Raw genomic sequence first — 25,934 nt, 5'->3', positions numbered from 1 at the left:
GAGTGAGAAAGAAATTGGGATCCGGTGATTTCGGCTCTGAATTGCTTCGCCAAGAAGAGTGCACAGACGATACGTACGTGTACTAGTCTGGGTAAACAGGCAAAATATCGTTTATGGGCGCTGTATTAGTGGATAAGACGAATTATATATATTAGAAAACGTTGCTTATAACCCAAAATTATAGTCTTTTCTCTACTTTGAATAGCTGCATCACAGTGTAATTAAACCATCAAATTTCAAAGAGAGAAGACATGCCAAGGTGCACTGCCTCACCTTACTGGAGCGCCTTCTATTGACAAAACAATACCAAGAATCGCGTACTGCCAAGCCGGCACTTAGCTCCCCATGCCGAGATCACTTTTTCTAGGCATTGAGCGACCGCGCATTCCTCCAAGAAGAAAGAGTTCCAAATACAATCATCGGTTTCTAAGCATATTCTCGATGTAGTCGCCATGCCAAAAGAGTACAGCGGGCAACTTTCAGCAGCTCAACTGAGTAAAAGGATAACTATATACAGTTTTACTACAGACTGAGACAGAATCATGCCCTAGTTATAAGGCCTTTCGGATTCATAATTGATCACTCGTATTAATTTTGTTGTCTCGAGTATCTACTTACCCTGTACGACTGCTGTGGCGTTTTGGCTTTTCAACAGCAACATTGCAGTTATTAGCTGTGTCAAGCGATAACGCCGATTGGCATTCGGTCCGAAGCCCTGAATTATATCAATAATTATTATCATCCTTGAAGCGTCTTTAAAAGCTACTAGCCAATTTCCACAACGAAGAAATTCGTGGACTGACATCTCGTAGGTGCAAGCCACGTGTGGCGCAGCACCCAGCACAAATGTTTTATGCAGGCAAAATTGAGAGGCGGATTTTCTACCTCTAAGCACCAACTCACAGCTTACCCATCATGTCGAACACAGCAAACTCACAACCCGATAGCTTAATACAAGCAGAAAAATGCAAAGAATACTGGGAGTCCGTTGAATCCGACAATAATGGGATGCTTGGCGGTGTTCTGTCGGTCATGCCTTCCGTTTCCCGCATCGATCTTCAAGGCTCGCGAACTTTTCTTGCCAGATTAGGAATAGGAATCAAGAGCGGCAGACAGAGGATACCGAGGGTTCTTGAGGGTGGAGCAGGGTGAGTTTCTGTGAGATAGCTGTGGATTCAAAATACTGACGGTGAATATCCTAGAATTGGCAGGATAACGGAGGGTCTTCTGCTAAAGCTTGCAGATCAGGTCGATGTCGTTGAGCCCGTGGTCAAATTCACAGAAACCTTACGCAGCAAACCCGGCGTAGGAGAAATCCACAACGTCGGTCTTGAGAAATGGGAGCCTAGCGAAGGAGCTGTCTACGATCTTATCTGGATCCAATGGTGCATAGGCCATCTCAACGACGAGGAGCTGCTGCAGTTCTTGGAGAGGTGCAAATCCGTGCTGGAAAAGAAGCATGGGCTTATCGTGTTTAAGGAGAATTTGAGCACATGGGGGCAGGATAAGTTTGATGAGCTTGACGGCAGCGTTACAAGGTGAGAAATCCAGCTGGTTTTTGGGAGTTGATGACTGATGAGTGAACAGAGAGGATGAGAAGTTCCAGCAGCTTTTTAAAAGAGCGGGACTGAAGTTGGTGAGATCAGATATGCAGCACGGATTCCCGGTTGTCAAGAACCGTCAACTACTCCCGTTGAAGATGTATGCTCTTCGACTAGAGCAATAAACAACACCACGATTTTCTCTCATTTGCACCTAGTTCAGCAAGTAAAGTCAGTGCACAATGTCACTTCTATATTCGTCAGTATGTCACGTATCTCGAAGCCACAAAATTATGCCAAGCCAACAACTTAGACGCGCGAGCCGCCATCTTAGACCGGTGATTGGCTGCTGAAGAAGCGTACCCAACCAACAACTTATCGAACAAACGATCGAAGAGACCTTCCTTGTCCAATTGGCTTCAGTGCATAAATCATAAGAGGCAGCAAATGTTTAGGAAAGTCTGCCTGCACTTCAGACCGGATAACCATCAATCCAGCTTTGCGAAAAATAGCTCTGAAGCCTTGATCTGTTCTAGTTAAACGATCAGCATGAACCTCAAGGTTAGTTCGCGACGTGTAAGCATACCGTGTTACCGAGTTGTCGACCTCGTCGTACGTACATACCCCACAATCACTCAAGTTCTCCTTGAGAACAATGACCCCGTCGGCAGTCAATGAAGCAGCGCAGCGCTGGAGGTATTTGACGAGGAGAAGATCGGATATTTGACCCGCACACCATTGCGTCCAGATCAAATCATACTTGAAGTCTTGTGGGCGCCACTCCTGCAAACCAATGTTGTGAATCTGGCCTACACCGGGGGTATCTACCAAAACAGCGGTGAACTTAGCAACGGGCTCAATGATATCCACCGTCTCAGCGACATCGAGCAGCAAGCCTTTAGTGATTCTACCAATTCTACATGAGACAGTCAGATCAATGTGAAATTATATGTCTAAAGATTTACTAACCCAGCTCCGCCTTCTAGCGCTCTCGGAATCCGGGGCTTGCCAATCCCCAGCTTAGCTAGGAATGACCGCGAGCCCTGTAAGTCGATCCTCGACACGGAGGGAAAACCGCCGAGCATGCCGTCGACGCTAGCGGCGACATTCTGCCAGTAGTTCATCGCCTCATCCGTTGATATCAATGAATCGGGAAGTGGATGTTGGACCATGTTGAATGTTGTTGTCTGCAGTCGAAAAAAATTACAGTATTTCGAGGGAGGTTTTTCTCGTATCGCCGGTAGAACCGGATTAAAAATAGCAGAGGTCTAAAATGCCTGAGGCAGGGAATCCACTTGGGTAGAACCGTAGAAGCGAGGTCCAGACTTTGGTCTAATGAACTCACCGACAGATGGGGACTAAATACCTCTCACCTTGTAGAGTTGGTAGAAGGAAGTTTGTTTCTAGGTGCCATCACGTGAGATATATAGGATCTGAGAGCAATATTAGAACGGTCGAGGTTAATTGTCGAGGTTAATTTCATTGGACGTATGACAGAGAGAAAATTCCTCTAATGGTGTAACGTGATGTGATCCCATACCCCTGTCACGAACAACAGCTAGGGTGAAGTTTAAACCAGATATAACGCTATTGCTTGAAATATTGGTTTTGAATGCTTAAGTATGAGTCTGGAACCTTTGTGAGCTAACACCGGCTTCTAATACCGATATTTGAATAGCATGCTGGCTCAAACTGGGGAGTATGAGCATCTTGTAAACAGTCTTTAATAACAGGCCTATATTTCACCGCCCCAGATGATGATCATTTCCCCAGAGAATCTAATTTGATGGCAGAAAAGTGAATGCTTAGCTGAAGTAAGAAAGAATCTTTGATAGTGACGTTCAATCATTCAATTCATTATAGTAAAAGTTGTAGACTAATTATCGCGTCGTGCTCAGGCCTCGGGCTTTTGGCCATAAACAACATGTCTAGAACCTGTTAGTACTCCACGCTTCAGAAATTTAAGGATGACTTACATAGGCCACCAAGCATGGATGCGTCTGTCCTTCATTTCCGCCCTAACCTTTGCCAAAAACACCTCTACCTCCTCAGGACTCCAACCCAGCCCTTTCGTGAAGAGCACCATGGAAAGACCGGACAGCTCACCAGCGATATTATGGTTACACCAAAATCCTAAATCGTCAGCTCAACTCCCCATAGTAACAAACAACATACCAAGTTCCTTATAATAAGGATCAGCAGGCCATCTATTAGTCGGCCACTTGTACACCACCTCGGTAACGTTCACAAACCCGGCACCTATCATCTGCTGCTTGTAGAATTTCGCACTCTCCGCCGTGCGACCGAATTTATTCGTCGCTTCAATCATGAAACTAGACCACTGCTCGATGTAAGAGTCCCTTTTGAGAGTGCCGTCGTCGCACTGCGCGGGGAATGTTATGTCTTGGCACTCAACCCACCCGCCGGGACTGAGCGCGTTGAAGGATTGGGCGAAGAATTTGGGAAACTCGCCGATTGAGCCGGTCATCATGCGGGCGAAGATGAAGTCGAAGTTGTAGGAGAATGTCCATTCGTCCTTGAGGTCGTCGACTTGGAACTGGAGATTTGTGGGGAGGCTGTGATCGTCAGTGAGAATGAGCTGAATGGTCAAGTTGGAGGGCGTACAAATTTGGTTGGATGGGGCTGAGATCAATGCCGGTGACCTGAAAGTATTAGTACGGTGTGGTGAGTGAGATGAGTGAGGTCTTGTACCTCAGTTTCGGGGTGAGCGTCAGCAAAGTCAATTGCCCAGACACCAGTACCGGTTCCTGCATCAAGAGCGCGGCTCAAATGCTTGGTATCTCCAATCGGACTAAGATAAAGCTTCCCGCCAAGAGTGAGGGTGAACAAATGATGTTGGAGATCTATGTAGCCCAGTTAGTCCATGTTGGCCAATACCCGTATAAACTCACTCACCTAAAGGTTCTTGCTCGGACTGATGAAGCGCAGTGTTAGCGATGAGTTGATGAGACACGTGGCTTCATCCCGAATCATTGGGGAGTACATAATTGACTGTAATAATTAGTAGATGCTTCATACGAGAGCGGGTTTCGTACTGGACTCTCTGGAAGCATGGTATGTTCTTCCATTCGCAGTGCGATAGGCCATGATGCTTGAATTGATCGACGCTGTACTGCTCGCAGCATTCTCCTACATTCGTCAGTCTGCCCAGTCCACGAACAATCAATCCCATAGTGCATACCCCGATCGCTGAATCATCATCAGGAAAATCATGCTCGCTCTATAGATCATTAATTCCTGTCAATTCCCTTCAGCAAGCTTTGCAGCGAACCTCGGCCTGCAGCGCGCTCTCATCAGTCGTGGGAGCCTGTCTATCTCCCTCAGTCACAGCTGTCTTGAGATCCGCAACGTCATCACCCGCCTGCTTCTCAGCCTGTGTGTCGGCCGTCATCATTCCAATGTGTTGAAGCACGACGTTGCGCTGTATGTTGTGAATCGGCAAAAAAACGTTAAAGGTGAACAAGAAAAGCACACGATTCCCCCGCTGGTCTGAATAAGCAAGATAACGTGCCGAGCCGCGCCTCGTTACTGGGATAAAACGTTGCGGGTGAAGAGACAACTAAGCACAACTGACGTGACTTGTGGCTGGCATGTTAAAACAGTCACTTTCTCAACTGACTTCTCTTTCAAGGCAATACTCAACCTTGATTCTCGGATCATCGACCCTAAAACGATGCCCCCTCTCCGATCCCAGCGATTGATTTCCCGGGTTCCGCGGTCGATGGCGTGTAAACTAGAGCGATAGAGGATGGTTTTAGCGGTCTAGAGGGTCTAGCGCTGAGTTTAGTCCGCTAAAGATTATGTGGGGGGGCTGGAACACAAGAGAGCTTCGTTTGCATTCGCTGTCTTGCCGAGGGCTTGGAACATTAATGATCCCCCTTGGCCTGTAGAATTGTTCCTTTTTGTAAAGCCAAGTCCCCACGGGTTCGGGCCGTTGGTCTCTAATCGTAAACTATTCCCGGGAACCAACAGCTTCAACGGTTGGTGATATAAGCACCGGTCATTGTTGAAGATTATTCTTGGCATCGCCATCATGGCTGCGGCTTTTTTTCTTGGCCATTTGCGCGAAATTGCTGGTGATGTTCGTCCATCAATCGCAATCGCAGGACTCGTGGCAGTGTTCCTGGCACTCTGGTCAACCATCTCAACATGGCAGCAGTACAACCGCCTGCGCGAATTTAAAGGCCCTCGCCTCGCAGCCATCTCAAAATGGTGGTTAATCAAGAAAGTCGGCGGTGGAAGAGCTTACCTCGACTTTTGGGAGGTCACTAAACAATATGGTAAGTTATCTAGTAATCGCGTCACATCCCAAGCTTATAATCTCGACAGGCTCAATCGCCCGAGTCGGACCCAACGATCTTCTCACCGACGACCCAGAACTAATGCGGCACATCCTCAACGTAAGAACCGAATATCGGCGATCAGACTGGTACGACGGCATGCGCTTCGACCCTGGCAACAACAACATTCTCTCGTGGCGCGATGAAGACGAGCATTTCAAGCTGCGCTCTAAAATGTCAGCTGGCTACGGCGGCCGTGAGGTGGAGAATCTCGAATCAAAGATTGACAACAACATACTCTCCTTGACCAAGTTATTGGGAAAATACGCCGACGAGAAAAGGGCCGTCGATTTTGGTCGCCGGGCGCAGTTTTTCACTCTAGATGTTATTTCGGACCTCGCGTTTGGTGAACCGTTTGGTTTTCTGGAGACGGATTCTGATGTGTACAAGTATATCCAGATCACGGAGGAGACGCTACCAGCTGTTATGGTGACAACTGTTGTTCCGTGGCTAGTCAAGGTCTTGAGTTCGCCACTGTTCAAAAGCCTTTTGCCGTCGGAGAAGGATAGGCTTGGCTTTGGGAAGTTGATGGGGTGAGTGAGAGTTCTAACGGTGTTTGATTGACTTGTGTGAAATGGAAGTACTGACGGATTGAAGAATTGCGAAACAGGTCACTGCTGAGCGATTTGGACCCGATAAAAAGGTTCAGAAGGATATGCTTGGGTCTTTTGTTGCTCATGGCCTTACACAAAAAGAAGCAGAGTCGGAGATTCTGTTACAAATGTAAGTCCCAGGCCTCAATTGGTGTCTTGGCTAATGGTTGCAGTGTCGCGGGCTCGGATACAACAGCTACAGCCATTCGCTCAACCATGCTTCACATCATCACAAACCCCCTCGTATACAACAACCTCCGCACCGAAATCTCAAAAACCCACTTCTCAGAACCCATCATCCCCGACTCAATCGGCCGTGATCTCCCCTACCTCCAAGCCGTCATAAAAGAAGGTCTCCGCATATTCCCCCCCGTCGCAGGTCTAATGTCCAAACAAGTCCCTCCACAAGGCGACACCTGGAAAGGAAAGTTCATTCCCGGCGGTACCAAAATCGGATACTGCGCGTGGGGAATCTTTCGCCGTGAGGATATATGGGGTTCTGATGCGGGAGAGTTTAGGCCGGAGAGATGGTTGGAGAGTAAGGGTGAGAAGTTGAGGGAGATGGAGAATGCGCTGGAGTTGATCTTTAGTTATGGACGATGGCAGTGCTTGGGGAGACCGGTTGCTTTGATGGAGTTGAATAAGGTCTATGTTGAGGTAAGTGGTATGTTGATTGAGAGGGATGATGCTAATTGTGTATACCTAGTTGCTGAGACGGTTTGACTTTACGATTTGTGATCCTACCAAGCCTTGGACTGTGTTCAACTGTGGTATCTTCTCACAGTCTGAACTCATGGTTCGCGTTCATCGCAGAGATTGAACTGTCAAGGATCATCTGATTACGGTTACGGAAACATGTACAATGGAGTTGCTGGATTCCTGTATGCACCATAATAGTTTACTTCCAATTGCGTCTGCTCCGATCACTGTGTTTGTAGCTAGAAACCTCCAAGATACGTAAACAATAACAAAAGTTCTCTGCGATCCGGAACAACCTCAGCCATCACCTTGCTTGATTTATTCTCTAGTAACTACCTATCTAGATGCACATGCAGTTGGATGGTTTTTGGGCAGTGTACGGATAGCCGTAGCGAGATGCAGCGGGCAGGATGTGGCAGGTGAAACATGCAACGAGAGGAATTAAGCATAGGTACCTTAGTTGAGACAACAGCAAAAATGGGACTAACCGGGCAAGCACATGTCTATTGTACCTAAACAGTAACACAGCAGCCCGGAAAGTGGTGTTTCCGACTACCGCTGTCACTTCACTGACAGTTTAGCTGTAACCTCCCACGGGAGATTGACTCCACTATTCCCGTTTGTGCAACGCTGAAAACCAAACATTCAGCTTGCAGTTGCAGGCACTGTTTGTCGGTGCGGGCAGTTGCTGTTTGCTACAAGTCGCGGTCTTGCAATGCACCTGCCCGGGAACGGGCGAACTTTCACTACAAACAAAGATTGTTGCCTTGCCGCCCGAAAACCAGCGCTCCTTCCTGTCCAACTCCAGTCCGTGACTTTCCTTATCTTCACCACCCCCGCCGCCTTACTCTCGCAACTTCTCCTCTCCGTCCTCGTCTCTTTTCATCACCGGGGACTTCCTATCCTTTCACCCTTACGATCGTTCTTTACCGTCCATCACCAACGCCAGTTCATGCAACCACAGCGCCGTCACGATGGATCTCCTCGACGGTTCATTCGACCCAACCTTTGTCAAGTGGGTCAAGACCACCGAAGCAGCCCTGGCTGAGGCCCAGACGAAGAAGGGCCAGCTTGTGACCGATCATCCCGCCAAGGATACCGTCAACAATCTGTTCATGATCCGAGCACTCGGCAAGGCCATAACCACGCCTGGCTTATCCCCTGCTGGCGGATTCGTCCGAATGGCCTGCGGAGGCGACTACCCTTTCCCCAACTCCAAGCTTCTTGAAGACCATCCAGTAATGGCTCTCCCCATCACCACTGTTGAAGTGCCTTATCCACCCTGCACCATCCCTGAGAAGGACCTCAAGCCCATCAGCATCTCCGAGATGCGTCTCGAAACTCACCATTGGGGATCAAAGGTTCTCCTCCACCAGTTGTCGTCTGCCGACCGTCATGAGGCTGTCATGTTCATCGTTGAGGATCAGGCGGGCACGGCTGTCTTGCTCAAGCTGTATCACCAGCCCTTGGAGAAGGAAATCTCCTGCAACTGGACAATGTTGGACTATGGTGTATGCATCGTCAAGAACCCTTTCTTTCAGCGGGTTAATGACACCATTTCCCCGAATTTCTGTCAGGCTCCCCAGCCTTACTACTCGCTGAGAGTCGACCATCCGGGCGACATCATTCCCCTACGCCATGCCGATGGACGAATCCCCGAGGCATGGAAAGTTGACCCGTGCCGAGACGACAAGACCAGTCATGGCTACCGCGATCACGGCAACAAGGCCTTTCGCAACAAAAATTGGGCAGAAGCTCATCACTCGTCAGTCGCCCATTCTCCTTCAACTCACTTATAGCTAACATTGTGAACTACAGGTACTCCGAAGCCCTCAATGTCGCCGAGACTCCCCAAGACAAGCAGCTGGCCCACCTCAACCGCTCCCTCACCAACCTCAAGCTTGGTCGACCCGCCGAAGCACTGCTAGATGCCATCCAGGCTTATGACCTCGAGGCGCCTACCGAGAAGGCTTTGTTCCGTCATGCCACCGCCCTCTACAGACTGAACCGGTTCGAGGATTGCGAAGCCATGCTCATCGACCTCCTGGACAAGTTTCCTAGCAGCAAGGCGGCCGAGACAACTCTTCTTTCTGCCAAGACACGACTGACAGAGCAGAACACGGGTAAATACAACTTCAACAAGATGTATGAGACAGCCAAGGCAGCCAAGGGAGCTCCCTTGATTGATTGCGCCACCTACTCGAAGCCTGTTGAGATCCGGGAGTCGCCTGGTCGCGGTCGCGGTCTCTTCACCACCAAAGCTGTCAAGGCGGGCGACTTACTCCTCGTTGAGAAGGCCTTTGAGTACTCATTCATCGACGAGACCCGAGTGATGGACAAATGCACCCACATGGTCAACTTCAACACCAAGCGCTTGACGTCTGGTGCATCGGCGAATCTCTGGCCCAAGGTTGTTCAGAAGTTGTACCATGATCCGGAAGCCCTCTCTGCCTTTACCGAGCTACACCATGGGGATTACAAACCGGTAAATGCTACCAAGGCGGATGGACGTCCTGTTGTTGATGCGTAAGTTGACTTGCCCCTGGTTCCCGATGGAACACTTGTTGATCTGGTGTCGCAGTTTCCTTGTCGAGAAGATCCTTTCTCTCAATTCATTCGGTGCCCCACGATCCACTCGCGACTTCTGTGGCAACAACGTCTGGAGCGGCAACCCAGCCCCCGAAGCCTGTGCCTCTACCCGTGAGAGACCTCTCTTCACCTCCGTCGGTGTCTGGCTTCTTGCCTCTTCCATTAACCACTCCTGTGTCGGTAATTGCCGCCGCGCATTCATCGGTGACATGATCATCGTCCGCGCGGCGCGAGACATCCCGGCTGACACGGAGTTGGTATTCCCTTACCGCGCAACTACGGACTCGGAGTCCTACCAGGATGTTCAGAAGGGCTTGGCCAAATGGGGATTCAAATGTGATTGCGAACTATGCAAGAGCCGACTCAAGACCACCGAGGCTGTTCGCGTTCAGCGTAAAGAGTTCAGCAAAGAATTCTACGTGCAGGTGCCTTCCGATCAAGAATTCGACCTTGACAAGGCGACTAAGCTTCTGCGTGTTGTCGAGAAGACCTACTCTGGCAAACCCGCCAAGCAGATCCGCTGGTGCATCGCCCAACTTTATGCCTACGTCGGAATTCGCTGCCGTCAGGATGGAGATTTTGTTAGGGCTGCTGAAATGCTCATCAAGGGTCTTGAGACCATGGGCTTTGTCATTCTCGCAACTCCCCCAGATAACGGTAGTGCCCAGGCTCGTTTTGAAGTCAAGCAGTGGGGAATGATGGAACATCACATCCCGTGGCTCTTCTTCCAGTTAATTGAGTGCTACGAGGAGATCAACCCGCACTTGGTTCCTGTCGCTGAGCATTATGCTCAGGTAGCGTACTCGATCATTGTTGGTGAGGGGGATTCGATGTGGGATGTCATGCCTGCTACTGGCAACAAGGCGGAGCGAACCTGATGTTGGGATGATCTCGCGTGAAGATTGTGTTGATGAATAACAGGCAAGTGTTGCTAGATAGCTACGATTGAGAATCTTGCCATGGTAGATGGAACTTGGCACATTTACCCGGATGTAGTAGCGCATGAATTGAATCATCACCCAGAGATTTGTCCCATCACCGTGAAGTTGAATCAAGTGCCGCGCGTTATTCTAGGAGGCTTCCGCCTTTGTCAGGGCACCATTGACTGTTTCTGAGTAGAGTCAGTGGTATTCCTCGGTAGCTAGCGCTTATCGGTGAATCAATCTGCTCATACCAGTACAGACGGAGCATTCACGCGTGGTTTTTCTAGCGCGAGTTATCCTCCAATTCCCAATGCCGATGGCCACAGAGGCACGATCGATTACATCCGGCGGTGTGTCAAATACGGTGACAAGACAGCCCTAGATGCCACAGCGAGCCATGATCCCGACCGCCCTGTCGATAACTCTCAACTACCCCCCGTAAGCCGGGGCACACTGCGCTATGAAGCTTTGTATTTGACCAACGCCATCTGGGACTTGAACCTTGACGTGAAACACTTTTCTCTCTCCTGGAGCTACCTGGGTGCGCTTTGAATCGTCCACAAAGAGCTCAACAACAGGCCGGATGCCCTTACGTGCCGACGACCTCAACCTGTCCCTCAACGACAGTGTAATTTGTAGGCGTCGGTGGAGTGACGTTGTTCTCAACCCACACCATCAATCAGATCGGCGAGGTGCTGCTGGTGGAGACCGGTGAAATCGACGACCCGACTCGTGTAGGGAGCTTCGATCTTTTTCTCGACATGGTCTGCATTATTGCTGTAGTACTGACGATAGCGGTGTTCAAGGCTACCTTACCTGTGACCTCACGGAAGTGGTCCTTGTACCAATTTGAGTTGAGTTCTTTATAGTAAGACAAACGAGCTAACGACAAAGCATTGAGGAAGTTGAGCGTCGCCAAGGACCTGTCTGACTTATGGACATCGCCTCCCGGGGAAAAGAACTGTCTACTACGTATTGTCACAAACTATGGCGAGAGCTTGAGCACACCCAAAAAAAATCATTTTTATTTCATCTTTCCTATAATAAACAAATAATCCCAAAACCCCAATCACAAAATCCTAAACAAAAACAAGAAGTCAATCACAAATACTAGAGTTTACTCAGCAGCGATAGCGCCGTCAATACACTTAGTACCTGCAGCAACGGTGGAGACAAAAGCCCAGCCCCCGTTGCAGATACCCCAAGAAGTCTCGGAGAAACAGTGCATCATGCCCGACTTGACATCAGAGGGACAGGCCTGGAACTCACCAGACCAAGCGGGAGCGCCAGCTTCAGGCTTGGCTGAGTCGACGGGGGCGGGAGCATCGGTGGGCTGGGCGGGAGTGCTGGGCATGGTGACCATGCTAGAGGGGGCTGCGGGGGCTGAAGGTTGGACGGGGGCAGAGGGCTGTTCAGGTGCAGGTACAGGAGCAGAGGGTTGTTCGGGAGCGGGTGCAGGGACACTTGGCTGAACAGGAGCCGAGGGAGCAGCTGGGGCACCCTCTACAGGAGCAGAGGGCTGCTCAGGCGCGGGAGCAGGAGAACCAGACTCAGCAGGCTTCTCGGGCTCAGGCGCAGCAGCATCATCCTTAAAGTTGGGCTCAACACCCTTGGCACAAGTACCCTCACTCCCAGGCGTACCCTGCTCGTAAATCTTACCGAAATCACCTGGCTCAGGGAAGTTGATGACACTTCCACTGGCACCGGTAGTACACTCTCCAGGAATGTTGGCGCGGAAAATAGCAGGCAGCGTATCAACGTAGCTACTATCATCCTTCCCGCCCACGACTTCAATAGGAGAGCAGACCATGTACATCTCGCGATTACCAATCTTGTTAAACCAAGTCCACGCAAACGTCGCCGGTCCATTCTGCATATCCTTCGGAATCGGAATGTTGAACTGCTTAGTACACTCCTTACCCGTATCATCCCCACACTCCTTACCGTTCTCCCGCCCATGCGGATCAGTACCGGTAGTAGGAATATTACCCTCCGCCTCAGCGGGACAACCACCGATGATGCTGTAGATGGTATGCCACTTCTTAGGATCCTTGGGGGGTTCCTTTCCGTAGGCGACGCTGAACTGGCACGATCCGCCGCCGTGCACGGCGCTGCCCCAGAACTTGACGAGCTGGGTCTTGCCGGCTGTTACCTTTGTGACTTGCTCGGGGTGCTGGGTGCGGCCTTGGCAGGGGAAGGGGAGGTCTGCGCTGAGGGGCCAGGTTTGGTAGAGGGGTTCTGTGTCGAGGTTGAAGGGGTGGGGCTCGACCATGATGACGTGGGAGGAGACTTGGGTAGCTGCGAGGGCTAGGACGCTGAGGGTTGAGAAGAGAGAAGGCATTTTGATGGTTGTGGGTGATACTTCTTTAGTAGAATGTTGTATGTGTTGATTGTTGAGTTATGAAAGTTGGTTGTTGTTGTGATGCAAGATGCAAGTGTTTGATGGATGAGGAGAAGTGAGATGATATTTGGTGGCCATTTCAGTTTATTATATATGAGAATCTGTAAGTTACATGTTTCAGTGTTCTTGGTAACAAAGGATAGTAGTATGTCACCGAACAAAATGGTTGTTGCCAATAGAACAACAGCAAACGTACTGTCGTCAATACCCCAAACAAGGACAAAAAACAATCATCTCACATTGAATGTTCAATATTCACCAAATTGCCTTAAAGTTCACCAGTTTATGACCGATGTGGTAACAGAGAACAAATGAATAAAATCCCAAGTGACCAAAGACTTAGGATACCTGAGAGAACTTTATCATGGGTTGGTATATTCTTTATTCGATTCACCTTGTTCTTCAACCCAAGGCTTTCGATTTTGCGACTCACCGAAGATCTAAAACATTGCAAGACTCGTGTACAATTACTGATATTTAACTCGACGAACACTCTGCGAGCGCATTTCATTCGTCACGCATTTCTACAAGCTCTGTCAATGAAGGAAAGACTATTTCCAAGTCTTGTTATCCCAAGAGATGTAGGCTGTCAATCGCTTTGTCACCTCTCGAGAGAAAACGTAGAAGCCAAAAGTCTGGACGTCAACCCTAAGAGATGAAAAGCTTAGGTACTTTAATAAAATATTAGAAGGACCTTTTGATGAGTTTTGTATAAACTTAGGATGAGTTTATAAACTTAGGATAACTTTATAAATTTAGGATGACTTTATTACATGACATGCTACAGTCCAGAGGCTTCGTTCTCGCTGCCCTCGCTTCCACTCTCCAGATCGCTTGCGCCGCCCTCCTCGTCATCACTCTGAAATTCCCACCGGTACTCATGGTACCGCCTCCAAAATGAGAAAAACATAAATTCCCAATGGCGAACCATTTCTGGGCCTCCGAGGTCCAGTGTGTTGTTCTTTCCGCAGCCTTCACTGGGCGCATCGACATAAGCACCGGTGACCTGCCCGTCATAAAGGTCCAAAGCCTTTGCATCTTGCATGTGGCGGATATCGCGCATGACATCCTCCCAAATATCTTCGTAATTATCCGGATCAATGCAACAATACTGAACGGTGAGAAATTTGAGGGTTGAGGCGTGGCGCCGAATGAACCCGACGAGTTTCTGAGGGTCTATCTCACCGCAGCTGAACTCAACGCGCTGAAGTCGGCGAAAGGTAACGTCATCCGGAATTGCAGAGAACACTTTCATGCCGTGAGGCTCTAGAAGAAGATCCTCCAGTTGGGGCATAGAGGCAAGAAGCTGGGCGATGTTTCCCTGATCCATCGACTTCCCGCCGATAAATGCACCATCAAATGCATCACGATAGTCGCTTAGGACGAGGTGAAATTTGGTCATGCAGTTGCTGGAGAAAGAAGAGATGAGTTTTGGAGGGAATGGAGACTCGTGGCTGTCGAAAAGAAGGATCGGGAGGCCGGGCTGATATAATGACGTATCTCCTACCTCCAAAGAGGCATCTACTCTGAATTCAGTGAGACGGGTACGGATACTTGGGTCCCCGAGGACTTCAAGGGCGATGATTACAGCACGGGCTTCTCGGCCGACCATGCGGCAATGGTACCCGTCAAGAAACCCATTGTGGCTCGCGAGATCTTCTGTCTAAAGCCTCATCAGGATTGGGTTGGCACAAGGGAGATGGCTAAATGAGCCTTTGACTTACGGCGGATTGAGCATCTGCTGTATCACGCTTCTCTTGCTCATCGGCGGTAGGCGGCACCCCATACTCTTTGATGTATTTCTCTAAATCGTCGTTGAAAAAGTCGAGTTGCATTACTTCGGCTCTGGAACCAGGCTCGTGCCATGGCGCTATCCAGTCGCACCTGGGTGGGAAAGGAGGTCGCTCCTGCTTGGTTGCCCCAAAACGCCTCCACATTTTGACAACTGGGCTACTCGACTCTTCACTCTGCGCTCCTGAGTCGAAGTCGTCATCGGCCGTGCGGTTGCTGATAACGAGACTTCGCAGTGACTTGAAAAGAGGCATAGCCTGCTTGAGGGCAATGATGTCGGCATGACTTTGGCGGTTCTCGTGGTGGCCTTTGAGGACAGACGTGAATAGATTGTGGAACTCTTTGTCTGGTTCATCGGACCAAATACGACCTGCCTCGTCGAACTTTTGGGGCCAGTGATACGCATTCTTCCGTTCGGGCCACATGTGTGAGTACGAGGCCATGGTTCTGTAAACCTCCCAGTCGGCGAGACGAGGCGACAGGGTGGTGTCGTCAATCACGAGTTCTTTGACACCGCTGATGAGAAGCGGGTTGCTTGTGACAAGTCGGAACACGTCGAGATCGAGCTGGTGGCATGACAGGTAGAGTACAGGGAAGAGGTACGGCGAGGCGATGGTGTTCAGCTTGGTGCAGGTTGCACGGAGCGACTTGATGGCATTTCCGGGAAGGAGTTCAGCCACGGCGACGTGTATCTCATCCGGCAATCTGAGAACATGACAGGACTCCATGGCTGAGGGCACAGATTTATGTGAGAGAGAAGAGGAGGGAGCGGATGGAGCGGATGTGGATGATGTGAGAGAGAAGAGGAGGGAGCGGATGTGGATGCGGATGAGGGAAGTTGTGGTGGTTGCCTGGGTGCCTTAGACAAGTGAAATTGGTACTGGCACTGTCACTGGCAACCGCGATCTCGTTGCGTAAGCTCATGATGTGGACCACCTCCTTCTACAGTTTTGCAAGATAACGTAACATGAATCATCGAAACTTCAGAGAATCTTGCCAAATCATAGGAATTTGTTACCTAAACTTAGGCAAGCCTTATGGCTGTGATCTAAACTTTTCATAATCTTGACAAATAAGGTCTAATTTATGACAACTCATCTAAGCCTTAGGATGTCTAGTTGAGCTTGTTGCTACACAAACCGAATGATCATAGCTGCCTACTAACTATAGCCAAGACCAAAGTCGCGACAGACAGTCCCCTCACGGATCAGGGCCGAAAGCGCCACTCAGCAGCATCTCATTGACTCCCTCTTCATACGCATTCAGCCAGCGATCCCACTTCCCGTGCTCATCATCATACTTCCAGATCTGCCCGAGATCCTCCAATGTCTCATTTCTTCCGCAGTTGGTGATAGCAATACCCTCGAACACGTCATTAATGTCGGAATCTTCCTCCAGCTGAAGGATACCTTGGTTGTGGAACTTGGTCAGTTGGTTGGTGACTTCCCACCATGACAGTTTTTTATCATACGGCCTGAGACTGCAGTGCTCAATGATGAGGGTCTTCAACGTGTGGCCGTGGCGTCGGACGAAGTCGAGGAATGTCTCGGGGTGTAAGTGCCCGCAGCTGAATTGAACAAATCGCAGGCGGGGGAACGTCATATCGACAGGAAGGGTGGAAAATATCGGCATTCCATGAGGCTCCAGGTACAGTACCTCTAGCTGGATCATAGATTCAAAGATCCGGCGGACTTTGCCCTCCTTCACAATTGCATCGCCAATAGTACCGTCCGGGAAATTACTGAGTGTGAGGTCGAACTTGGTGATGTTTGTTGCTGCAGAAAATCCGCTTTCAAGTCGTGCGGTGAATGGGGACTGTTGGTCGAAGAGCGTGATGACCAGGCCGGGCTGATGACCTCGGGACACCATGTTGTAAGTCGCATCGGCTCGGAATTCAGTCAATTGAGACTGTAGCTTGGGGTCTTCGGAGGACGAGGAGTGCGAGAAATATCACCCGCGCCTCGCGCGCCAGAACGCGAAGTTCTGAGCTGGGAGCGTCAAACAGGAATTCGGCGCGCTCTTGTTTGAACGTTTCCTAGTCATCCAACTCATCATCGCCCTGCGATACATCAGAGACAGTGGCAAAGGAGCTCAAAGGCAGGCAGACTTACGTTGTTTTGCTGGTCAACAAAGAGGTCATACGTAGACTGAACTGCAGTCATGTCTGAGACACCATTTTTCGTGATATCGAACACCAGTCGGTCATCGAGCCAGTCCATGGTGTTGACTGGTGTTCTGTCATGAAGGCCTTGGGTGGTTGGATGCCAATCGCATTTTGGCACCAAAGGCACAAACTCCTCCGTTTCACAATCGAAGCGCCTCCACAACTTGGCCACGGGGCTTGATGAATCTGTGCTCTGCGCCCCGTCGGAGTAGTACTCGGTGGCCATTCGGTTAGAAACCACGAGGGTCTCAAGGCTCTTGAAACGGGGAAGTGCCCTCTTGAGCGCATCGAAATCTGCGTGGGCTAGGCGGTTCTCATGATGACCTTGGGCAGTGCTGTTGAAGAGCTTCCAGGCTTCTTTGCTTGGCTCGATTTTCGAAGGCTGCCCGTTCATATAACGAGGATCAAGGGTCTCGCCTTCGCCAAGTCCCATGTGGTCGTGTCGATCATTTGGTTCCTGTGGACAGGTAACCACCTTCTGATACGTAGCCCAGTCGCGGACCGACGGCGGGACAGTGGTGTCGTCGATGACCAGTTCGCGTACACCGCCGATGAGAAGAGGGTTCTTGGAGACCATACGAAAGACATCGAGATCCAGCTGATGACAGGAGATGTACAGGATCGGGAACAAGTACGGGGATGCGATGCGGTTGAGTCTCTTGCAGGTCTCGCGAGCGGCCTTGACGGCACTTCCTGGGAGGCGCTGGACAATATCATCGATGACCTCGTCCGGGCAGTCGAGCAAGCTGACCGGCGCCATACTGTGTTGACGGACGGCGGGCGCTTGTGGGCTTAAAGTGTAAAACTGTTGTATGTGGTGGTTTGAAAAGAAAATGTCAGCAGTGAGGAGGTGGAGAAAGAAATCATGACGACCACGCGCGCGGCACGCGGCACGCACAGCTTTCGCGTCTGGTTGTGTAACCTCAAGTTGCAGGCTATAAAGTAGATACCTCCTGAACTAGATGCTATAGTAACAGTCTCTAATAAACTTGAAAGGCATGAGTTAACTATGTAGAAGGAACGTATTTCTTCTCATTCTTATTTATAATTATATTATTAATAATACCATGATTTATACTGTGGTTATGGACTGGCCTACCTACCTATGTTAGCTGTTTCACATGAGAGTCTTGTACTGATAAACTGTCCTTATTGACAACTCTAACTATAGGCCATAGCACTGAGGGTCGGGCTGTTGATGGTTAAAGTGGTAGATTAAATGTTCAATGATCCAGCCGCGATAATTACATCAAGACTAGACAAGACCAAGTCTCGCGAACTGGTCCACAATGTCGCTAGAAAACCTGATTTGTTCATTCTTTTGACCAACTGACTTGGCATAGTAGTCACAAGTGCCCTGCCTGCATACATAATGCAATCTACCAGGACTCCCACTGTTCTGGCCGGTTACCTGAGCCTTGCTGGACTTGCTGCAGTAACATGGTGGGTTATCAAGGCTGTTGCCTCTTACGTCTGCGAAGCTCAAGAACTTTTGACAGTTTGTACATTTATGGTATGGCCGGCCTGCGCTCCCGTTTCGATTTGATGATCGGGTGACTAGGCGTCGGCTGGGACTGTTGCAGACGAAACAAACTGGGGGACGTGAAGGGGCAGGAGCGAGAGGAATGTTGAAGGTGTTGGACGATGGAGTCGCCTGTGGGTTGAATTAGTAGAGGCATACCATGAGAAAGTTGATGGGAGCCCTCATACCATGATGGAAGTACAACTTCATGTATCGGTAGGCTATGATGGTCTGGTTGAAGTTGGAACGATAGGTTTATATGGACCGTTGAAAGCCGATCAGGCTCTATCAGGTTCTATCACGAGCGGGGAATGTGGCACAAGAATGAAGCAGTTGAGCGAAATGATTGGATGTATTGGTGCAATACAAATGCAGGAGGCCTACCATCCCAAACCCCGCACATGGCGGAAACAAGAAGATCAACGAATTCACAACCCTCATCATTTGAGTATCCAAACAGTTCTGAGCCTACAGGTTTCTCAGCACCAACGTTGGGTCCTTCAAAAACACGTTACCGAGCACCAGTATGGAGACTATTCACCCGACGACATGCGCCAGCTGCGGGACGCAGGCAACCATGCGGTGCGCTGGATGCACAGATGCGCCGGACTACGATCCTGGAGATTCCATGAAAGTTGTTTACTGTGATCGAAACTGTCAAAAAAAGCACTGGAATGACCACAAGAGCCGTTGCCGTGTCATGAAGCAGCGTAAAATATTGTTGAGGGCAGCCACCATCCTTCGAGCAGCTTTGTTGACCTACCGAGAGATTCTATATGATATCGACCTCACAAAAATTGAAGCGAAAGATGGAATGCTCTATCTTTACCAAAACCAAAGAGCTGTCACCTCCCGTGTCAAGTGGGGACCCTTTCCAGACCATTTGACCTCCAATGCCGAGCACAGAGAGGCAGCTCTCACTATCAACCAGTGCACGATGGCCACGGCGCTTTTGAGTCGTCTTACCAGAAACTTTCTCACAGGCAAGTCACTTCGGATGAGAAAAACATACTATGAGTCCTTTCTTACATTTTCCAGGAGTACGCTCGGATGCCGAGGTATTGGATATTCGAATCGGAAAACCACTAATTCCACCAAAGCTAGTTCCTGGCCCTGACTTAAGTTCCTGCCCTCATACAGTGATTAAGATTGACTTATTATCTACCAAGGAGTTGTGGATAATTGACACAGCAGGGTGTCAGTATGGGTTTCGCGAGGTTCTGGTTCCGTTCAACAAGTACATTGCAGACAAGGCCTGCCAAGTAGGAGGCAAGCCCACCACATACAATTGGACAGAAACGAAAGACCTCGATTATTTCTCTACGCTGCCTTTCATGAACTCACGAGCCCAAAAGCAGGACCGGGAGGTAGAACGAAAGGCTCGGTTACACTTTGCCGACTTTGTTGACAGACATGTCAAGGCCAATATACTGGATGGTTCTGCTTCGGAGTTTAGCAACAAGCTTGCCAGTCTGGTTGAGAGATTGAAGATACATATGCTGAACTTTGCGGAATCTCAAAATGGAACTCGGGCATGATTGCCATGCTCCTGTACAGGTTTCGGATTGCCTAAAGATAGAATATTGAATTGGGATGTCAATGTCTGTATGTCTCTTGAGTAAGTTACCTTTCTGGATGTTACTTTCGGCGTACTTGTTTCGCCTATCAGTCCTTATTTATCAGCTTCGCCTATCAGTTCTTTTTTAGGAGTTTCCAGATTCAGAAAAGTGCAGAACCTCCCTGTTTCACTGCCTTGTCTTGTGGCCGTGCTCAGTGCTGTTGGTTGCTATGTTGTTGGTTGTGGTTGTCCCACTTTTGTATGCAGCTAGGCAAATCAGGAAACATATCACTCAGCTGGAAATAGGGAGGGTTTGGGACAGGTATTTTAATAAAAGATTCTCTTACTTAATTTCTATAAGAAAATGGCTGGGGAACTTTGTCCAGTGAGAACAAGACTTGATAGTTCTACGATAAGTTGTTTAACTAACTCTTCCTCCCCCTTATTTAGCCTGGTCAAGTTAGAGTAAAGTTTACCCCATAGATAAGTAGGTAGCTGGGCCGCAACTACCCCTTTTTGGGGGCACTACTGCATGACGGCGGAGATGACGATACTGATTAATCTCAACATCCATGCCAATGTTAGCTCGGACTTTCGGGTCACGAAAGCCATATATGGAGACCATCTGTTGCGGGCACGCGCAAAGCTGCTCCTCTTTCTGTATGGTGCAACGGAGGAAGATTCCCTCTGGCCAGTACAATTGAATTCGACTTCAAGGCGGATGCCCGCCTTGATTGCTTCTGGAACTATTAATTTTGCAATCAGCGAAGAAACGTACCCGGATTCCACGCAATGACTGTCCTGCCAATGATGGGTCTAGTACTTACTCTGTTCGCCACCCTGGGATCTTGCTACTCCAAATTCGCCCGTCCTCCAGAGTGGGACTCAGAACAAGATGCCGATGGAGACATGTTACTCAACCAACACTACAACACGGGAGATAAGATTCCGATTCTCTACGAGACAAATTTGAAAAACACCGAACTCTGGATTTGGCAAGTTCTGGACGACTACAAAGCTGGTACTCAGTTAGAAAGTACGATACCAAAGTCTTGTTCCGATATTGGTGTACTGACTCCGCAATACAGTAACAGATAATTATTGGCAGGCTCAGTACGATATTGCAGGGGCACTGAGCAACAATGAGGACGCTGTTTACTATTTCGACTTATATGAGCCTGACGATGAGTCTCAACTGGCCAAATCCCAATATGTCAATGTGAGCGCGCCGAGGAGAGACAAGACTGAAACTGTCACGGTATCAGTATCGATGTCCAAGACTTTGACATTCTCGACGCAAGTATCTACACTGCAAACATCGACAACTTTATCTAGTGATAGCAATGCTGCACCGACCGATCCACCCTCAAGCGATGAAACCGATTCATCGTCAGAAACAAAGTCGGGCGCTGGACTATCTTCGGCAGCGATTGGAGGCGTGGCCGCTGGTGCAACGATCGGTGGACTTTTGATCTTTGGGGGCATTGGATGGCTGGCTTGGAGGAGGCTTGCGAGAAAGAAGCAAGATAGACCAATTTCTGAACTTCCTGCTGATCTTCCTCAACAGCATCAGCCTGATCCTTCTCAGACCAAAGCTGAGCTGACAGGAGACATTGGCACATATCTTCCAGGCTATGCAAGAAGCCCCTCAGGGATCCACGAAGCACCATAAGCAACGGTCCGGGACGTTAATTTTATACGGGAATCAAGTTTGGAGACTAGTAACAAGTATTTCATTGATATTTAATGAATGTTGTAAGAAGCTGTCAAGAAATACGATGTGCATGCGTGATAGAAGACTACAGAGGCCTAATACAGCTTGGCGTCTGGAATATGCCCATACCACATGTATATTAGCATAGGAGCGAGGCGCAGTAAATTCCGTTGTATCATAGGGTTCATTGAATTTGAGAAGATTATCTTACGCAACGGTTTCTTGGTGAGAGTAGGGCAAGGAGACTAGATCTCGGGTCTGAAATCCCGAGGTCCCTGTCTCTTCACACCATATCTTCACTCTGGTCGAAGATCCTCACTGCTTATGCTCAGAGCTGCCGGGGACCATATCCGGATTTGGCTGGCGATACAGCACTGGGTCTCGAAATCACCATTGCGGATCAATTACCATACCAAATTTGTGAGCTGGGCGAGTTGGGAGGCTTGTGTTGAGCTGCAGTATCAGTAGGTGACATGTTAACTAAGACGTATTGGTAAAGTAAGTTTTAATCAAGTCTTTATCCTTATCTACCGTTGCCTCTTGTGAATTTGTATAAAAGAACCGGTATTGACTATGTCGATGTCGATGATCAGACGCATTCAATGCAGATAGGCCAGGAGATATTGAGATGTTCTATTTATCTCTATACAGGATCATACTTCCCTAGAACCCGAGGAAGTCTACCCAGGCATAACACTTTGCTGAAATCCTGGACAGAACAGCGATCATTAGGATGACGGAATCGGACCAAATGCCCGTAATCCCAAATTGGATGCATCCAACCCCCTTCTTACCCAATAAGATGTAGCCAACAAAACGGTAGGCCTCCCCTAGTGCATGGTTTTCCCCATCAAACCAATGCAGCCAATCAAGTAACCACAAAACCATTTATTACAACTTGCAATGCAGCCAACTTGGTCAAGCTGAGACGCAAGGGCGGCCCACCAAGTCGATGTTCGCAAGTCGCCGGTTTTGGGATTGTTTGAAAGTGTAAATATGTGTTTCTCTACTGCCCTGATTGGATCCTGGGTGAGACATTCTTATCTGTTGAAAAGATGAAAGGCCAGATACAAAAGGCACCAACTCTCATTGAATTCTAGCCAACAATTATCCAACAACATCCTTTCTATTTCACCGTCACAGCAGCTTAGTTGATGAACAACATTGAATACTCTCCTCAGATTGAGGACGAGTCCACGGAAGTAAATTTCGTGGACTCGGACTATCCCCTCGATTGTAAGTCACAAGCTCAACTTATGATACAGTACTCTGAAGTACGCCATTAGCCACTTGACTGACGCTGTACCTACCTAAATTTCAGTCTCGGCTGCACAATTCTCGGACCCGTCTATCTTACTACCTTCTTCTGATGTGAATCAATGGTTTAATTCAGAACACTCGACACTTGGAAATGCTGCTCCATTTTCTTCCATGAGTCATCCAGACTCGTCTGGAGACTCTATGCCCCAGGCCGTTAATGACCTTTCGAGCGTTGATTTCTCACCACCAACAGCAGAGGGGTATTTGCATTTCAACTACCCTGACCCCCTTTCCTTCTCTATTACAGATTCTTCGAATTCGCTGCTTAACCTTCCTGAAACCCAGGACCAAGTATGTCTAGGGGATATGTTGCCTTCTGGTTCACTGGATCTTGACTTCACTCTGTAGAGCGGAGATCCCGAGTACAACCAGACAAGCGAGCCTGTCTCCGATAAATCTTGTCCCCCGTTTGATGAAAGTGGAGCTACAAAATCACACTCATTTTACAATACTACATCTGATCCCCACGATTCTTCTGACAACATGTCGGGGAATGAAGGTCTGAGCTTGGAGACGATGGATGACCAAAAGTTCAAAGAGTATCCTGTTACTCGTTTGAAAAAGAACGAGTTTATCGAGAATGGAAAATTTCTTTGCAATAACGCGGACTGTCAGAGGACCTTTGACAAAAACCGGGAGAGGAAGTAAGCCACGACAAGTTTCCGACTTTTCTCTTGCTAATCAAGGCTGAAAGTAACCATCTTCGATCGCATGAAAAGCCTTTCCATTGTTCCTGGCTTGGTTGTCAGGTCAAGGCTTCATGGAGGAAAGACATCATTCGGCATTATGATAGTCATTACTCGCAAAAGATCATTCCATGCCTACAATGTGACGAGGCTTTTACAAGACCTGACAACCTCAGGAGACATGTTGAAGAAATCCACGAGGGGAAGAGAAGAACGCAGAAATCTTAGCTACAAACTTTCCTTATCAATGCATACGAAGTTAACTATTTACCTCACTCGCCCCGTGATTTATCAGTAGCAGCCTTGAATAAACAGCCCCTTTACTGATCGGGTTTGCGTCAAGTGCGAGATAGCGATTATGACAGCCGCTTTCGTTAATACCCGCCCCGATCAGGTCAGTCTCCCAAACCTACACCTCCATCCGACTCCTCGTCACTATCTCCAGACTCATTATCAGTGTTGGCAACAATCTCATCATCATTGAGATGCGCCAGTGAGTCAGAATCTGTAACTGCGTTCTTCGTCAGGACATACTTGAATGCAGATGTGACAGTCATTTTTAGTGAACTAACCATTACTTCCTCCATCACCGCTCTCAAACGCTTCTCCAACTTCAGAAAGTGCGACAGATCCCATGACTGCAGTGATGTTTGTTACCGAGTCTGGCTGCCATGGAGTTGGTTGCTGTTGAGTTATAATCTGCTCCTCTACAAGGTTGCTTAGCTCTTTGCTAAGATTTGCCAGAACGCGACGCTGGTCTGGCCAGTGCTGACTCTCTTTACCCTCAGGTAGATCGATAGGACGCCAACTGAGATACGACTTTTGGTGAGATTCAGGTTCAACAAATCTGCCCGGATGCCATTTGAAGTATAGTTTGCAGCACAAACAAGCGAGCTTGCTACAGGCTATGTAACGATCATGGCCCACAAATTCGCGTCGATTGCGATGAAAGTCTTCGAGAATCTGGATCTCTGCATGGACATTATGATTTGTTTCATCGTCGTGCAGAGCCCTGATCGCATCTTCAAGCCGCATTGAGCCGTCCAACTGCCCAAGATACGTTTGCATGTCCCCCAGACGTGGGTCGCCGGCTGGGAGCATTCTCACGATTATAGAATCCAGGTTTCTCAAACCGTCTGTCATAGGTATCTTTGCTGCAACGGGGGCTTCCACTCTTCTGATTTCGTAGGAGTCTAGAAGCGGTCTCAGTAGACGATAGTCATTGACGAGATTGATAGGTGTGCGAATCTTCTCAGCCAGACGGCCAACAAGATGCTTGACGGAGCGAAATGCGTCTGCTGTTCCTTGTGGGGCCACTGCCAGCTCTTGTCGCAAAGCCTCTAATGTTGCCATCTGAGGAGTATGGCGAGCATTGTAAGCAGCCCGACAAAGGGTTAAAGGGTCGGTTGCAGCAGAGAACTGGGGTAGCCAGTCCAGTAAGGCGGTAATTCCTACTTGATTGTCAGCCAAATGTCCCTTTGTGATCGCTTCTGTCTTACCAGGTGTCTGAATAGTATCGAGGTTGGCTGTTAAGTAGGCCTCACAGGAACGGGTAGACCGAATTAGGATTCCACGTTCTTTTCTAAATCTTGGACCCGCAAATTCGATATATCTAGCTGTCAACGTCGCTATTAGAGTTTCTCTTTCTGTTTCCGTCGAGCTTGGTTCTATTCGCAAGTTCTCTAGGACGATAGAGAGAAACTCGATGACGCGATCATTAGGCGTCACATTCGATGCAATCCAAAATACGACACCGTTGTCCAAAGACTCAAGAGCAATCGAGGTTGTTGTTTTGCCGCCCTTTTGGTAGTCGCAAAAAAAGCACAAACTTGAAAGAAACCTTCGCCTTATGCCTTGCAGGTCTGTAGGAGGTCGCGGGATGGTATGGGGACCGTTGGCTCTTTTAAGAATATGGAAGAGGGCAAGGAACTCAAAGAGTCGAGAGAGAATTCTCGTGTACTTGTCTAAACGTGGTGGTCCGATACCCATGTTGATGGCAGGTTTTGTCGTAATAGTCACTGGCAGACTAGGTAATCTTAAAAATGCAAGCTTGCTATAAAGGAATGAAACCA

The 25,934-nt window shown here is 48.8% G+C and overlaps 13 protein-coding genes across 13 annotated transcripts; 6 read left to right on the top strand and 7 right to left on the bottom strand.

Moving 5' to 3' along the window:
- Positions 1–915: 915 nt before the first annotated feature.
- On the top strand, positions 916–1,726 carry FSUBG_52 (methyltransferase; the record flags this gene model as incomplete). Its single annotated transcript, XM_036683270.1, has 3 exons — positions 916–1,148; positions 1,203–1,538; positions 1,588–1,726. The coding sequence occupies 3 exons, from the start codon at positions 916–918 to the stop codon at positions 1,724–1,726; spliced, it is 708 nt and encodes a 235-aa protein (XP_036544190.1).
- A 303-nt stretch (positions 1,727–2,029) lies between these two features.
- Positions 2,030–2,713, bottom strand: FSUBG_51 (alpha n-terminal methyltransferase 1; the record flags this gene model as incomplete). Its single annotated transcript, XM_036683159.1, has 3 exons — positions 2,030–2,062; positions 2,166–2,457; positions 2,511–2,713. 3 exons carry the CDS (start codon positions 2,711–2,713, stop codon positions 2,030–2,032), a joined length of 528 nt encoding a protein of 175 aa, XP_036544189.1.
- A 722-nt stretch (positions 2,714–3,435) lies between these two features.
- On the bottom strand, positions 3,436–4,953 carry FSUBG_50 (methyltransferase; the record flags this gene model as incomplete). The annotated part of the gene is made up of 9 exons (XM_036683049.1): positions 3,436–3,469; positions 3,518–3,674; positions 3,717–4,117; positions 4,167–4,204; positions 4,254–4,405; positions 4,458–4,476; positions 4,581–4,691; positions 4,744–4,782; positions 4,834–4,953. 9 exons carry the CDS (start codon positions 4,951–4,953, stop codon positions 3,436–3,438), a joined length of 1,071 nt encoding a protein of 356 aa, XP_036544188.1.
- Positions 4,954–5,595: 642 nt separating this feature from the next.
- Positions 5,596–7,315, top strand: FSUBG_49 (cytochrome P450 monooxygenase; the record flags this gene model as incomplete). The annotated part of the gene is made up of 5 exons (XM_036682937.1): positions 5,596–5,842; positions 5,892–6,435; positions 6,500–6,625; positions 6,669–7,152; positions 7,202–7,315. The coding sequence occupies 5 exons, from the start codon at positions 5,596–5,598 to the stop codon at positions 7,313–7,315; spliced, it is 1,515 nt and encodes a 504-aa protein (XP_036544187.1).
- Positions 7,316–8,168: 853 nt separating this feature from the next.
- FSUBG_48 (unc-45 like b) lies at positions 8,169–10,661 on the top strand (the record flags this gene model as incomplete). The annotated part of the gene is made up of 3 exons (XM_036682826.1): positions 8,169–8,959; positions 9,013–9,720; positions 9,776–10,661. 3 exons carry the CDS (start codon positions 8,169–8,171, stop codon positions 10,659–10,661), a joined length of 2,385 nt encoding a protein of 794 aa, XP_036544186.1.
- Positions 10,662–11,823: 1,162 nt separating this feature from the next.
- FSUBG_47 (spore coat SP96 precursor) lies at positions 11,824–13,047 on the bottom strand (the record flags this gene model as incomplete). The annotated part of the gene is made up of 1 exon (XM_036682717.1): positions 11,824–13,047. The coding sequence occupies one exon, from the start codon at positions 13,045–13,047 to the stop codon at positions 11,824–11,826; it is 1,224 nt and encodes a 407-aa protein (XP_036544185.1).
- Positions 13,048–13,888: 841 nt separating this feature from the next.
- On the bottom strand, positions 13,889–15,626 carry FSUBG_46 (uncharacterized protein; the record flags this gene model as incomplete). The annotated part of the gene is made up of 2 exons (XM_036682606.1): positions 13,889–14,770; positions 14,832–15,626. The coding sequence occupies 2 exons, from the start codon at positions 15,624–15,626 to the stop codon at positions 13,889–13,891; spliced, it is 1,677 nt and encodes a 558-aa protein (XP_036544184.1).
- Positions 15,627–16,098: 472 nt separating this feature from the next.
- Positions 16,099–16,767, bottom strand: FSUBG_45 (uncharacterized protein; the record flags this gene model as incomplete). Its single annotated transcript, XM_036682495.1, has 1 exon — positions 16,099–16,767. One exon carries the CDS (start codon positions 16,765–16,767, stop codon positions 16,099–16,101), a length of 669 nt encoding a protein of 222 aa, XP_036544183.1.
- A 166-nt stretch (positions 16,768–16,933) lies between these two features.
- Positions 16,934–17,822, bottom strand: FSUBG_44 (uncharacterized protein; the record flags this gene model as incomplete). The annotated part of the gene is made up of 2 exons (XM_036682384.1): positions 16,934–16,957; positions 17,010–17,822. 2 exons carry the CDS (start codon positions 17,820–17,822, stop codon positions 16,934–16,936), a joined length of 837 nt encoding a protein of 278 aa, XP_036544182.1.
- A 1,288-nt stretch (positions 17,823–19,110) lies between these two features.
- On the top strand, positions 19,111–20,122 carry FSUBG_43 (zinc finger MYND-type; the record flags this gene model as incomplete). The annotated part of the gene is made up of 2 exons (XM_036682273.1): positions 19,111–19,624; positions 19,725–20,122. The coding sequence occupies 2 exons, from the start codon at positions 19,111–19,113 to the stop codon at positions 20,120–20,122; spliced, it is 912 nt and encodes a 303-aa protein (XP_036544181.1).
- An 830-nt stretch (positions 20,123–20,952) lies between these two features.
- FSUBG_42 (uncharacterized protein) lies at positions 20,953–21,814 on the top strand (the record flags this gene model as incomplete). Its single annotated transcript, XM_036682163.1, has 2 exons — positions 20,953–21,178; positions 21,231–21,814. The coding sequence occupies 2 exons, from the start codon at positions 20,953–20,955 to the stop codon at positions 21,812–21,814; spliced, it is 810 nt and encodes a 269-aa protein (XP_036544180.1).
- A 1,196-nt stretch (positions 21,815–23,010) lies between these two features.
- FSUBG_41 (uncharacterized protein) lies at positions 23,011–23,824 on the top strand (the record flags this gene model as incomplete). The annotated part of the gene is made up of 3 exons (XM_036682052.1): positions 23,011–23,092; positions 23,178–23,467; positions 23,525–23,824. The coding sequence occupies 3 exons, from the start codon at positions 23,011–23,013 to the stop codon at positions 23,822–23,824; spliced, it is 672 nt and encodes a 223-aa protein (XP_036544179.1).
- A 433-nt stretch (positions 23,825–24,257) lies between these two features.
- FSUBG_40 (uncharacterized protein) lies at positions 24,258–25,851 on the bottom strand (the record flags this gene model as incomplete). Its single annotated transcript, XM_036681941.1, has 2 exons — positions 24,258–24,373; positions 24,435–25,851. The coding sequence occupies 2 exons, from the start codon at positions 25,849–25,851 to the stop codon at positions 24,258–24,260; spliced, it is 1,533 nt and encodes a 510-aa protein (XP_036544178.1).
- Between the last annotated feature and the right edge of the window lie 83 nt (positions 25,852–25,934).

Source organism: Fusarium subglutinans, assembly GCF_013396075.1.
Source record: "Fusarium subglutinans strain NRRL 66333 chromosome Unknown NRRL66333_c0000001, whole genome shotgun sequence".
In the NCBI taxonomy this organism is placed as follows: Eukaryota; Fungi; Ascomycota; class Sordariomycetes; order Hypocreales; family Nectriaceae; genus Fusarium; species Fusarium subglutinans.
Note: the sequence above shows the minus strand (reverse complement) of the source record. Positions and strands in the feature narration are given on the sequence as shown.